The sequence below is a fragment of the Rattus rattus genome, chromosome 5, assembly GCF_011064425.1.
Source record: "Rattus rattus isolate New Zealand chromosome 5, Rrattus_CSIRO_v1, whole genome shotgun sequence".
NCBI lineage: Eukaryota > Metazoa > Chordata > Mammalia > Rodentia > Muridae > Rattus > Rattus rattus.
The window spans coordinates 137,453,771-137,467,897 of record NC_046158.1 but is presented as its reverse complement, the minus strand read 5'-3'; the positions used below and the strand labels follow the sequence as shown (position 1 = coordinate 137,467,897).

At 51.0% G+C, this 14,127-nt stretch overlaps 1 protein-coding gene across 1 annotated transcript in view; it reads left to right on the top strand.

Annotated features, from left to right (window-relative positions):
• Tgm2 (transglutaminase 2) overlaps positions 1–6,261 on the top strand; it is a 29,593-nt gene extending 23,332 nt beyond the window's left edge. The window contains exons 11-13 of the mRNA XM_032904644.1: positions 2,572–2,732; positions 3,744–3,880; positions 4,724–6,261. Coding sequence (XP_032760535.1) covers positions 2,572–2,732; positions 3,744–3,880; positions 4,724–4,874 — 449 coding nt within the window. The 3' untranslated portion in view covers positions 4,875–6,261. The remainder of the gene's footprint in view (positions 1–2,571; positions 2,733–3,743; positions 3,881–4,723) is intronic.
• Positions 6,262–14,127: the final 7,866 nt, after the last annotated feature.

Here is a 14,127-nt window from a genome sequence, read left to right as displayed (position 1 = left end):
GGCTAGCAAGATGACCATACCCATCCTATGAGGCAGCAACCTGGTCACCGGATGGACAGCGCTGAGGACTCAGGGCAGATGTGGAGTCACTGTGCCTGGGCTGTCTGCATCCGTGTGAGATCCAGGGAGATGAAGGCTGGGCCTTTCTTCACCACTGTGGTGGGTGACAGGTGGCAGTGTCAGCTCAGGGTATCTCCACCACCTGATGGAAGGACCCAACTGATCCCCTGTGTGTGGGTCCAAGAATAAGAGGCAAGGGTTCTCACCATGGGTACATGGGGTAGCCCGGGCGTCCGTATCCCAGTTGCCTGCTGCTGTTGCCCTGGAAACACAGCTGTAGTTTCCCACGCAGGCCACAGACCCTAATTTGCACAAAGGCCAGTCCCGCCCGCTGATACCACTCACTCATGAGCTGTCCTGAGGAAAGCAGTGTACTTTGAGATAAACGTGGGACAAGCCCTAGATACCAGGTGCCTTACTGCCAGCCGTGGAGTCACCCTTGCCTCACGGATACCATCAGAGCACCTGCATCGGGCTGCAGGAGCTCCAGCCAGGCCCACAGTTCAATCAACAGGGCCCTGCCTGCCAGAAATCCACGAGGGACAGCATAGGAAGCAGGAAGTACAGGTCAGGGGCTCTCTGTGTGCTGGGCTCTGACTAGAAAGCACAGTTAGTCCAACATGGCCTCTTGGGGCTTCCAAAGCCAAGGTCAACCTGAGACTGATAGAATTACTGTGCTTATGCTCTTTGATGATATGATCTGGGGACTTCCATGTACTAATGGACAGGAAGCCAGGCCCAGGACAGCTGAATGGAGTCCAGATGCTCTCCACCCTCCTCCTCCCTCTCTCTTTCTCTCTCTCCTCCCTCAGTCACCAGATCAGGAAGGCAGTCAGTGTTGTTCAGTGACCATCGCCAGGGACCCTTCTAGAACAGGTCATAATGTCCAAGGGAACGGAGACTGACCGCATTCAGTTTCTCCTACCAGCCAGCATTTGGCCCAACGCCAAGGCCTGGTGACTGATCTGTGAACGTCCAGCAGCTCTCCAGGGCCTGGCCTGGCCTGGCCAAGCCAGCAGTCATGGCCACACCCTCCTCGTGTCCAGGGTTTCCTCTTTCTATTTTGCCCCAGGGTGTCACTGGCCATTTCAGCCTTTAGTCCTCATGGACACATCATCGGGCAGAGGCAGGTCCCCCTGGCGTTGACACAGCTGGAAGGCCACCCACTGCCCAGCTTTCTAAAGGCTGTGCCCCGGGCTGCTGGAGTCAACGACAGGCAGGCCACTATCCCCCAGTTTTGTCAGTCCTCCAGCTAACCTGGGCAGCAGTCCCCAGGTGGAGGGGCAGAGAGGTACTAATTTGCCTTTGGCACCCCAGTCCTTGTGAGTCACCTCATTATCAATTAGCTTATATCTATATCTATCTATATCTATTTATATCTGTATCTATGTCTATATCTATATCTATGTTTATTGTGGTGTTGGTTTGTTACAAATAATGATGAAAATCTTCTCTTAGCAAAAGATGGTGGTGGCGGGGTGGTGGAAGAGGTGGTGGTGGTGGTGGTAGAGGCAGTGATGGTGGTGGTGGTGGAGGTAGAGATGGAGGTGGTGGTGGTGGTGGTGGTGATGTTAAAAACATCAAGCAGGTTGTAGAAAGATACCATGTAAATATGAGGACCCTACTGCTCTGTGATAGCCATTCCACTCCGGGTATATAAATGCTAGCAAGGGAAGGGGATGTGTCTGTTGTCAGTGCTGGCTGCTCTCTGCAGGGTCACAATGCTGCAAACTTGGCTCTGTCCAATGAGCTTGGGGGAACAACTGTGCAGAGCTCCTGTTTCCCAGGGAATCCAGGAGCAAGGGGACTCGCTCAGGGTCTCAGTGAATGAGCAGATAGGCTGGGAGGTGCAAAAGCCAGTAGATCCCAGCTCTGGGCTCCTTTCTCCAAACCGTCCTGCTTCCCACAAACCCCTGCTGCCCTTAAGCCTCCGTTTTCTTCTCAGAAAAAAAAATAATTAAAATGTGATACAGCCCACGCTTCAAATGGGTCAAGGCTGTGTGGCCCAGTGCTGAGTGAGCTCACTCTCAGAGGGCAGGTGTCGCTGCTGATGTGACTCAGATGCCTGGGTGGCTTGTCCAGCTGTGGGCATGATGCACGGCAACACCATTGCCCAAGCCTCAGCCTTCTTGTCTGTAAGCTGGGTGATCAAAAGTAAAGCCAAGGCCTTGGGAGAGGCGTGCTGTCTGCCAGTCAGCTGCCCTCCTTCTCCAGAAGACTGGTGCCTCCCTGGCCCACTCAGGAAACTCTCCCCAGTCTCCTAAGCATCCATATTGCCCAGTGTACTACTAGTAGGCTCTAGTAGGTGGCGACCTGCCAGGTCACCGAGAAGGAAGTGAGGCAAACTGGGAATACAACGACTCTGTGCGAGAGCGCCCGCTTGGCATGGCGGGGCTCTGGGTTCTATCCAGCTGTGGTGGTCTGAAATCTCAGCAGTTGGTCGGATCCAGCCCTCACAGCCCAAACGTCACAGGTCACCCGTCACACCTCCCTCCCTCCCCTTCATAACAGAGAACAGCATCCCCCTTCGCATCCTCTACGAGAAGTACAGCGGGTGCCTGACGGAGTCGAACCTCATCAAGGTGCGGGGTCTCCTCGTCGAGCCAGCCGCTAACAGCTACCTGCTGGCTGAGAGAGATCTCTACCTGGAGAATCCCGAAATCAAGATCCGGGTAAGGAGCAGACAGGGCCTCAGGACAGAGCTCCCACCTATACACACCTGCTTCTCTCTCTGCAACCTTTCTGTGCCTCCTGGTCCTTGTGGAAGGAAGGCACCATAAAGATAAGAGAATGCAGGATTTGAAGCTTCTAGGAAGGGCGACTAGAGCCTGGGGTGGAGGGTGTGGTGTCTGGGTCTGGGACTTAGGTAACTTTAAAGGGCCAGTACCCACCTTGGTGTTGCTGCTGCGGTCAAAGGGTGGCAATCCGGATGGCTCAGGCTTGTGATTGGGTGGCGCTGAAGACGCTAATTTTTTTTTTCCGGAGCTGGGGACTGAACCCAGGGCCTTGCACTTGCTAGGCAAGCGCTCTACCACTGAGCTAAATCCCCAACCCCTAATTCAGCCTTCTGGTCCCTAGTTCACTGCTCTGTGGGACCAGGTCAGTGCTGGCACTTTGGGGATACTGTGAGAATCCAAGTATGGCCACAGGAAGTGGCTACCGCCTCATACTGCATGTTTGGAGGCTTGGTGAAAGCCAACTGTACCATCATCACCATCTTCCCCCCAGCCCTCTTCTGGGGTGCCCCTACACCCCAGCAGCAGTTGCTGTAGAGCACCTCACAGTCATGGGCCAGAGTCGGCCAAGGGCTTGCAGACCTCAGCTTATCTGTCCTGAAGAACTGACAGCTTTCTCTTCTCAGCAAACCAGGGCTCAGAAAGGCTCAGCTTCCCCCAGTAGCTCACAGCTCAGATCAGTCAGGTTAGTTCCAGTCCTGACTTACCAGCTTCGGACCCTGGGACACATGAGACCCTTCACCCCCCCCCCCCAGGGTCATGTGGAGCCTTAGCAAAGTTCCACGAAAGGCCCTGAAGCGCATCCATCATTTGTGGTTTGCAGATGGGAAGTGGAGGCACCAAGACGTGCCCTAGAGTTGGGCATAACTTCTTTTAGCAAACATTGGGAGAAACTCCGTGGGCATCCAGCCTGGCTCTCTGCCCTAACCTTCACCTGCACCCTTTCAGATCCTGGGGGAGCCCAAGCAGAACCGCAAACTGGTGGCTGAGGTGTCCCTGAAGAACCCACTTTCTGATTCCCTGTATGACTGTGTCTTCACTGTGGAGGGGGCTGGCCTGACCAAGGAACAGAAGTCTGTGGAGGTGTACGTACTGGGTCTCGGGGAGGAGGAGGCTAGAGCCAGGAAGCAAGGGTGTTGAACCCAGCCCAGCCTGTAGCCCAATCTGCTCATCTCCTGCTCACCTGCATCTCATCTACCCTAAACCCCAAGCCAGAGTGCCCACAAGGTGACCTTTCAACTCTCACAACATGCTAACTGCAGGTCAATCCCCCACCAGCACACACCTGACCTGGGACGCACCAGTCACCGTGTGCTGTCTCCAAACAGTCTGGATGCCCACATGTGTCTCTGTGTACATGCACGCCCAGGCACGGGGCATCTGTAGCCATTTGCATCTACACACGCTGCTTTTCTTTCCAGTGCCATGTAATTCATATAACCAGAACAAATTGAGAGCATGTACAATCCACACAATCCACACAATGCATTGTCTCTCCTGTAGCCACTGGGCATGTGCATGGCTGCCAGTACACATGGGCAGATCTACTCACCACATATGCTTGCCCTGCCCGCACCAGCAACGTGCTTGCTCACACCTATATACGCTATATAAACATATATACATACTGTCTCATATACACTCAAACTTGTGTACATGCTCAAATGCACACACGTGTATATGCATACATGTGTGCATGCTTGTGCACACACACACACACACACACACACACACACACACACACACACACACACACACACACACACACTCTAGGAGGCCTAACCTTGCAGAAGCCATGAGTTGGAACCATTATCAACACTGGCCTTAGTCTTCCTTCGCCAACGTCCTGGCCTAAGTCCTAGTGTGTCTTCGCTGGTGTTCCATAGCAGCCAGGCCTGTCTCCTAACTTACCCTCTTTCCTTCTGCAGCTCAGATCCTGTGCCAGCAGGAGATGCGGTCAAGGTGCGGGTTGACCTGTTCCCGACTGACATTGGCCTCCACAAGCTGGTGGTGAACTTCCAGTGCGACAAGCTGAAGTCGGTCAAGGGTTACCGGAATATCATCATCGGCCCGGCCTAAGGGACCCCCTTCACCCAGACTCAGCCCATCACCTGCCAGCCCTCAACTCAACCTGGTCTTTATCCCCAGATAATGAGCGACGACTGCACCCCATTCGGGCTGACATGACTGCCTCGGGGCTTTTCAGAAGACAATGTACTTCTGGCCCATCCTGTTCCTCTGGATCTATTTCCCCATCTGTCCCCTTAGCTGAGGAATGTTCTGTGCCGATACAGCCAGTACCCTGGCGAGAGTAAGAGGAGAGCCATTACCAGCGCTCTGTATCTGTGTATTGTTTGAACTGTCTCTAGAGCCTCAGAGGGAGTGCAAACGGATGGTGAGCCCGCTGGCTCAACGAAGGAACTCAGCCGCCTCGCCAACAGTTTCCCACCCGCCTCCCCTCTGAAGGGGAACTGTATGTGCTAGGCACCTCGAGTTCTCCCAGGGACACCAGCCTGTTGGATGTCCATGAGAAACTTCAGGGTGGGAACTGAGGCTGCCTGTGCTGTACTGTGCCAGTAGGACAGGCCAGCCATCACTTGCAGGGCCAGTGGGTGAGCTTAGAAACACGACCTGTGTCATCTGGCTTGGAATCTAGCACTCTATCTGTGACACCAGCTTTGACCTGAGGGTGTCAGAGAGGCCATCTAGGGTTGAGTCCGGAAGGACACGGTTAGGGTGAGGAGGTGAGGGAGGGGCAGGGAGGCTCGAGAGCTGGGAGTCAGAGCCTGGGTTTAAGCCACAAGGAGGGCTACACTCTATCCTCCTCTTCTGGGCTTGATCCTCCTACACCAGAGCAGAGATTGACAAGCCCACCTCCAGGGTTTCCTGGTCCTGTACTTCTAAAGCCTTCCATCCAAGGCCAGGGCAGTTCTGGGGTGTCCTGCTTCTCACCCGTGCCTGGGCTCCTCAGATACAGTTCCAGGACAACCCACAAGCTACTCACATAGTGCCTAGACTAGATTTCACAGAAGGAGCCTTAAATGTCCATGCTGGTCCCTACCCACCAGGGCTACCCCTTCACCTGCCCTTCCTCCTTGGTAAGCACGCCTAGACACAGCATTTGTCTCTAGAAAAGCACAGAAGCCTATGGGTCATCATCTGAGTTAGCCTACTCCTACCCCTCTGTGGCTGGGCCCTCAAGCTGGAAGGCTGCAGTGTGGAGGGGTTTCTAGGGAGTGAGATCAGAGACTCTGGGACCCCCTGAAATCCCAGAGAAGAACTTGGGAAGAATCACACTGCTGCGTTTAACACGTTCCGCTTTATGCAGAGAATCGCACCGTGAGTCTTGTATCTGCCCTATCCCCACACGGTTCCGTTTCTTTTGGTCTGTGCAAGCTTCAGGCAGTAGGCGTGCTTTCGAAGCACATGTGAACACTGAAATAAAGGTCTATTTTCCACACTCAAACAAGGTCTGCCTTGTCCTCTGGGAGCTTCTGAGGGGGTTGGGTAGCACTCACACCTGTGGCCAACCCCTGCCTTCTCACCCAAGCTTTAACAACCCCCCTCCCACTTTCCTGGTTCTCAAGGCTCTACCCACAAACCTCTCCCACTTGCTGAGCCAGGAATTTCCTGTGTCCCCTGGTGTGTGTGCCTCTTATGTTTTGCTGTTCTCTGTGCCTAAAATACCCTTCTGTGTCTTTCAAAAGTCACCTTTTGTTACTTTGGGGTAACAAATCATGGTGTGGTGGTGCCCAACTATAATCCCAGTTCTACGGATGAGGATGAAATTCCAGTTCATTGGCTAAACAGTTTAGCCTACTTGGTAAGCTCTAGGCCAGCTAGAGACTCTGTCTCCAAAACCAAGATGGACAGTACCTGAGAAATGACACTGGAGGGTTGGCATTTGGTGCATACACACACACACACACACACACACACGCACATGCACATGCACACACATGCACACACACATGCACTCCTACACACACATGCACATACATACAAATGTAAAATAACTCCCAATGTCACCTTTCTGGGGTATCAAGTTCACGTTCCCTGGACACCTCGGGTGACTTGGGCATTGTGTCAGTAAGCCATGTGCTCGAAGACAGAACCAGGGCCAGAGAGATGGCTCAGCAGCTAACGGTATCCACCACCAAGGCTGATGACTGAACACAAGTGGTGGAAGGAGAGAACCAACTCTTGAAAGTTGTCTTCTGATCTTCACATGCACATGCATACACACACGATAGATGATAGATAAATAAATGGTGGATGGATGATAGATAGATGATAGATAAATAAATGGTGGATGGATGATAGATAGATGATAGATAAATAAATGGTGGATGGATGATAGATAGATGATAGATAGATAAATGGTGGATAGATGATAGATTTATGATAGATAAATAAATGGTGGATAGATGATAGATAGATGATAGATAGATAAATGGTGGATAGATTGGATGATAGATAAGTGACAGATGAATGTAACACCTGTCGTCTTTTATTATTACTTTTAGTTGTTTATTACTTGGTAATTTCTTTTTTTTTTTTTTTTTTTTTTTGGAGCTGAGGACGAACCCAGGGCCTTGCGCTTGCTAGGCAGGTGCTCTACCACTGAGCTAAATCCCCAACCCTGGTAATTTCTTATCACTATTACTATTAGTTGCTAAAAGAACCTGCAGAGGCCAGCTGCCTGGCAAAGGACTCTGGAAGACTTCCCTTGAATACAGAGGTGGTCAGCAAGGGAAAGGAGGGGCTGGGTGGGACCTACTGTCACTGCCTCTGCCCATCAGCTCCACATGGAGAACCCTTTCTCGGCTTCCAAAATGCAGCTCTAAGGAGACCCCTCTCTAAGGCTCTCCTAGGCTGTTGCCAGATGCTTCGGCCTTTGTGCATCTGAAGCAGATGTTTATGCAGGTGGCAGCTGGGGCTATGAACACTCGTTTCTGCACCTGCCTGTGTTCTGGGTGCTCTGGGGCAGGGGCAGACTCACAGCAAGAGGCTCCTGGGAAAACTCAAGGCTGCCAACCCCAGCTTGCTGTCTGACTGCTCACTACTAACACGGAGGAACCGAGCTGCCCCAGCCGTCTCTGCTGTACATAGCTCAGCTGGCTTGAATCTCTTCTCTTGTTTACCCCCACCCCCAAAATGAATACTTGTACTTAGTGCTTGCTCCATGTGATCAAAGAGCACAGCCTCAGCTTTGGGGTGATGGCTCAGCTAGAAAAGTGCCTGCCACACAAGCGTGAGGACCTGAGTTTGACTCCTTACCACACACACACAGAACTGGGCACACGGCACCCAAGCTCACAGTCCCAGCACTGGAGGATGAAGCTAAGCAGGTAAGGCACATGGATCTTGGGGACAGCCAGTCTAGCTAAATCAGTGATATCTGGGTTCAGGGAGAGACCCTGTCTCATAAAATAACCTGGAGAGCCACTGAGGAAGACACCTGATGTTGACCTCTGGCCTCCATGTGCACGTGCACACATACATGTGCACACCATGCACATATAAACACAGAGACAGAGAGAGGAAAGAGAGGAGAAAGAGGAGAGAAAGGAGAGAGAGGAGAGAGAGAAAGAGAGCATTCTATTCTCTATTTAGAATACATTTAGAATACAAAAGTTTCAATGAAAGCCTAGAGAAATCCAGCTGTCTACACAGGACAGATGCATGGCCCTGTAATGGGTCTTCAGTGGCAGAATGTCTCAAATGTGCTTATGTGGCACACTCCTAAATCTTCCTCTGGGATTTTAGAAACCCTAAAGGTTATGCCATTTCACCTATTTGTAGATACAGAAACAGAGGGTCAGAGAGGTTAAGCAATTTGCCCCAAGTCACACAGCTGATAGGTTGCAAAACTGAGCCTTGGTCTACACAGGCAGCTATGCCCTGCACAGAGTGTGGTGGAGAAAGCCCTGACTCTTCCTGCTTACCAGGGGCTGGGACTTCTGGGATAGAGGCCTTCAGACATGCCTGGCAGCCCTCATGGAATAGGGGGTCAGGTTCATCTTCCCACCCCAGAGGCCTCTTTCCTTTCTAGTTGCTCTTGTTTGCCTAGGATGCCTGCCAGCTCACCCCTCAGCCTCCAGCCAAGCCTGGAATTTCAGAATGCTGATAGAGTCCAAGAGGGAGGCTGGGGTGGACCCAAGCCAGTTGCCTCCTCCATGCACATTTACCTCGGGGCTGGGGCAATCAGGAACCCAGTCAAAAAAGCTAGCTGCTAGAGGACATGTGGCCAGGACAAAGAAAATGTTTGATCAGAAAGCCAGCAAACCGAAGAAGACAGAGGTGTCTTCACACAAGACCACACTGTGCCTGGGATGCAGGCGGGGAACGGAGGGCCCTGTGAGCGGTTGGGGGTGGAGTGAGCCTTTCTCCTGAGGGGCCTTATCTGCAGGCCACTGGGTATTCTGGGTTCAGAAGGTCTACAGAAAAGTTACTGATTAAAGAAATGTGTGACTTGTGTCTTTTTGGTTCCTTTACTGGCAAAAGTTTATTCAACAGTTAATTATTAGGCTCCAAAAGGTATGCTTTCTCCAGAGGACAAGGAAAGGGAAAAGCCACTTCAGAAGCCACCAGGAGGGAAAAAAGAGAATTTGCGTAAGCTGAAATCTACAGCTAGGCCAGGGGGTGTTAAGCATAGGTCTGAGCAGGTACTCAGGGACTAGGAACCCCAGGCAGTCCATGGCTTCTGTGTCCAGTAGGAGAAGAAATAAACCATCCAAGTGAGAAGCTGGGCCCATGGAAGGCATGTCCAGCCTTGAAGAACAGGACCAGACTCTCAGTGAGTGTTGAGAAAATTTACAGACACAAAACACTGCTCTGTGCGTGTTCCTATGAGTCCACAGCCACCATTGACAGCCATGGAGTCTCAGGTCACAGAATTACCCAAGGCCCGGCCAACGGAGAGGAGTTGGGATCTGGCTGGCTATCCCACCACTCTCTGAAGAACAGCCGAAAGAGAGGAGGGGGAGGACATGGGGAGGTCAGGAAAGGGGCAGACTTGCTTCCTGGACCCTGGACATTGGAAGCCCTGAGTTTACCCGCACATTCTTCCCCCATAGTTAGGCCTGATTATCAGAAGACCAAAATGATAATAAATACGGAGCAACCCATGCCCCAGAAATTCCATGAGAGAGGAGAGCATGTGTGGGCACAAAGATGTTCAATGCTGTCCACAGTGCCACCATTCACAGTTGAGAGGAAGTGGAAACAACCTAACTGTTCATTAATTTAATTACGAGACAAATAAACTATGCTGTTATTGATCGTGGAATATTACTTGGCAGTGAAAAGGAACGAAGCCCTGATACACACCACAGTAAGGACAGAAATAAGCTAAGTGGAAGGACACAGAAACAAAAGCTGCAGAATGGATGATCCCACCTATAGAGAGGAAGTAGACCGGTGGCTGCCTGGACCTTGAGACGTGGAGGGATGGGGAGCTGGAACTCAAGGGGATTATGGGAATTCTGTGAAGTGTCTTGATGGCCGCAGTTGTCTGGACTGGAGGCCACTGAACTGTCTAACTTGCACAGCATGTGAGTTCTATCTCAGTAAAGCTGTCTAAATAATTAATATGAGCAGGAGAAGGAGAAGGCTTAGCCAGAGCTGTGGCCTGGGTTCCGTCTCAGGGATTTGCTTGGGCTTTACTCATCCTCTTCCTGCTTCTTTCTCTTGTGAAATGAGGGAGCAGAGAGGAGGTGGTGCCACCAGTTTGGGCGTGTGGTACATTTTAAAGACAGTTGTCCATGATTACGCGTACTCCTGCCCACTGGGTAAAGTCAGCGGGTTCCTGGGGCCTCGATAAACCCCCGATCGCTCAGCACCATGTCCACTCTAGCCAGCTGCAGGTCAGACTTGATCTACACCCTTCACAGATGGCCAGAGAGCTGCCGCTAGACAGTGTCCTCAGCCGCTGCCCTAGATCAAGAAATATCAAACATCTTAGCACACACCTGTCATCTCAGCACTGAGGCTACGGCAGGAGGATTGTGAGTTTGAGGCTAGCCTATGCCATGTGGAGAGGCCCTGTCTCTGGAAAAAAAAAAAAGTGAAGACAACCGGAGGCAAAGGTTCAGCCTTGTCGGTTCTACATCCACTCCTCCAGAGTCATTCTGGGACAGACAGACAGACAGACAGACTAAGGGGAAATGCCTGCAAGGTCCCCCAGGAGTGATGATTTTCCTTCATTTGCTAAGATCACCCTTCTTACGGCAGGGAAACTGAGGCACGGGTGGGAGTGGGGTGTACTCATAACAAAGAATAAGGGCAAAAGCTGAGCCCACCCAGTTTCCACTCTTCTTGGAAGAACTGAGTGGCCACATGGTTAGCTGGCAGAGGTCCCCCAAAGGGACAGCAGTGACCCTGGGGTGAGATGAACTAAGCAGTTCTGGGTGATTGATGTTTCATCTCCCAGCACTCTCAGGCTGTGTGACTACGAGGAAGTAACTTGCCCTCTCTGGATCTCCATCATAATGGAGCACCTGGACAATGCCTATTACCCAACCTTGGACAAGACTACAGAAGGGGGGGGTGCTTACAAACCACTGGGGGCCAAGGACACAGAGGCCAACAGGAACTCTGGCTACAAGACAATGGTGGGATCAGTGTAGGTGACTGGGACAGGGATCATTTACTTAGGCATCTCTCACAGCTGGGATTGGAGAGGTGACTTCAGAGCCCAGCTAAATGAGGCAGTGGTGTAGAATGGCTTGGGGGCTATAGCTTGAAGACACCTGGATGAGTCAAAGTTCATATAGACCAGGTGTTATACTAGATTTTAGGGACACAAGGTCACCATAGCAAGACAGACCTATAAACTATATGAGCAAACTCCAGGGAGAAACACGAGGAGCCAAGAGGGATGTGGTATCAACTCTAAGATCCAAGCTGAGGCTGGCAAAATGGCTCAGCAGTAAGAGCTTTTAACTCTGTAAGCACGAGGACCTGAGTTTGAATCCCCAGCACCTATGTAACCCCAGCATTGGGTGTGGAGGCAGATGGATTCCAAGAGCCACTGGCTCGTTGGTCTAAAAGGCAAGCTTCCTCCAAGTGCCTTGCATACACAAGGGTCCTGGGTCCTGACATCCTCATTCTTCGGTATAGCAGATCGAAGGGTGACCAGAGAGCTTACTGCACAGGCTCAGGGTCACATCCTTGGAAATACAAAGTAGACGAGAGTACCAAGCAGACAGTGCCCAACTTCCCATGCTGTCACCACCTGTCACACTGATTTGTGTGGTTCTAAGAATGAGTCATATTTTGGGTTTTGAATGAGTGAATTTAGTAAGTATATAGCAAGCCAAAACGAGAGAGAGAGAGAGAGAGAGAGAGAGAGAGAGAGAGAGAGAGAGAGAGATTCAAATTGGATGTTCCAAACATCCTGCGGAGCTGGGCTGTGGTGGCACACACCTTTAAACCCAGCATTCTGGAGGTTAACAGGCAGGTGCGTCTCTGAGTTCAAAACCAGCCTGGTAAACAGAGTGAGTTCCAGGCCAGCCAGGACTACAGACTAAACTCGGTCTCCAGGGAAAACAATCAAACAAAAAGAACAACCAATCAACCAACCAAACAAACAAAACACCAAAAGAACAGAACAAGACGACAACAACAACAACAACAACAACAACAACAAAAACCTCTAAGCAGCAATGGACTCCTTGGCAGTCAGCTGAAGTTCCCAGTAGAGAGTTTTAGGCAGAGCAGAGGGGCCCCCGGGTACTGCTTCCAGGTAAAAGAACAAACACATTTAATCCCAGCAGAAGCAGACAGATCCCTGAGACTTCAAGGCCAGCCTGGTCTACATAGTGAGTTCCAGGTCAGCCAGGGCTACACAATGAGACCCTGTCTCAAAATCAAACCAAAAGCATAACACCGATGGTTACAACATCTGGCAGAGGCAGACTCAAGGTGGGTTCTCAAGTTCTTATATCATGGGATAAATGTAGCAATGTCTGCTGGGAATGGTTACCTTCTAGCTGTTTTTAAAGACACAATGTTTTTACTCTCCCGCTGTTTTGCCTTTTCCGTTCACAGAGTTAGGGTGGCCATCCCATCCTCAAACAAAGGGGCCCTAGAGGACATTTTGAGATATACATGTTGGAGGGTGTGTGAAATGGGGGTGGGGGAATGAACCTCACCTCCAGAGGCTCTCAGTGAGCTCCAACAACACATGACAGTTAGCAATATAATATACATTTCACACATATGCTGGACTCAAAGACAGGGAAGGTACTGTGGAGCCTGGGGCCTGAGGAGGATCAGCCAGAGACAGGCAGGAAGTGTGCTAGCTGAGCTGGGAGGTGCAGCAACCTGTGAACTGGGCAGAGGAGGCAGGAAGGAGGGTGGGAGAGCCCATTTTCTAGGAAGCAAAGGCTACCTCAGCCGGCGTGCACATCTGTGTGTGCCCAGCTTTGGAAGCTGTGTGTGCTGTGTTCCAGGCAGGGCACCGCCATCTCAGGAAGTGTATGAGGGGAAAATGTTTCTGGGAACCGGCCTCAGAGACTTCAGAGGAAAGGAATCTGCAGCTTAGAAGTCTCCAGCAATTTGCTGGGGAGACTTTTCACGCGCTTTCTAAATATTTACTTTTGTGTCCGAATCGATATTCATCATTTCCCTTTGTATTCTTCTTAAATCTGATCTGTCAAAATAAAAAGTAAAAGCTACAGTTGTCTTGCCAGAGGAAATAAAATTAAGAAATTAAAAAAAAATGCACTTGTCCAATTACAGTGAGTCATAACATAAGTTTAAAACTTTATGGTAAAAATGTATTTATGGGCTGCGGAGATGGCTCAGTAGGGAAAGTGCTTTGATGAACAAGTTGGGGGACCTAAGTTTGGATCCCAGAGCCAGAGAGAGAGAGAGAGAGAGAGAGAGAGAGAGAGAGAGAGAAGAGGGAAGGGGAGGAGAGGAGAGGGGAGGGGAGGGGACAGATAGAGGGGGGGCAGGGAGAGACAGAGAGAGACAGAGACAGAGACACAGAGGCAGACAGAGACAGAGATAGACAGAGACAGAGAGAGGGAGGGGAGGGAGGGGGGAGAAGAAGAGGGAGAGGGAGAGGGAAAGGGAGAGGGAAAGGAAGGAGATGGAAGAGAAGAAGAAGAGGGGAAGGGGACTGGAGAGATGGTTCGGTGGTTAAAAGCACTGACTGCTCTTCCAGAGGTCCTGAGTTCAATTCCCAGCAACCACATGGTGAGTCACAACCATCTGTAATGGGATCTGATGCCCTCTTCTGGTGTGTCTGAAGACAGCGACAATGAGTACAGTATACTGTACATAAATACTGTACAGTATACAGTATATAAATAAATAAATC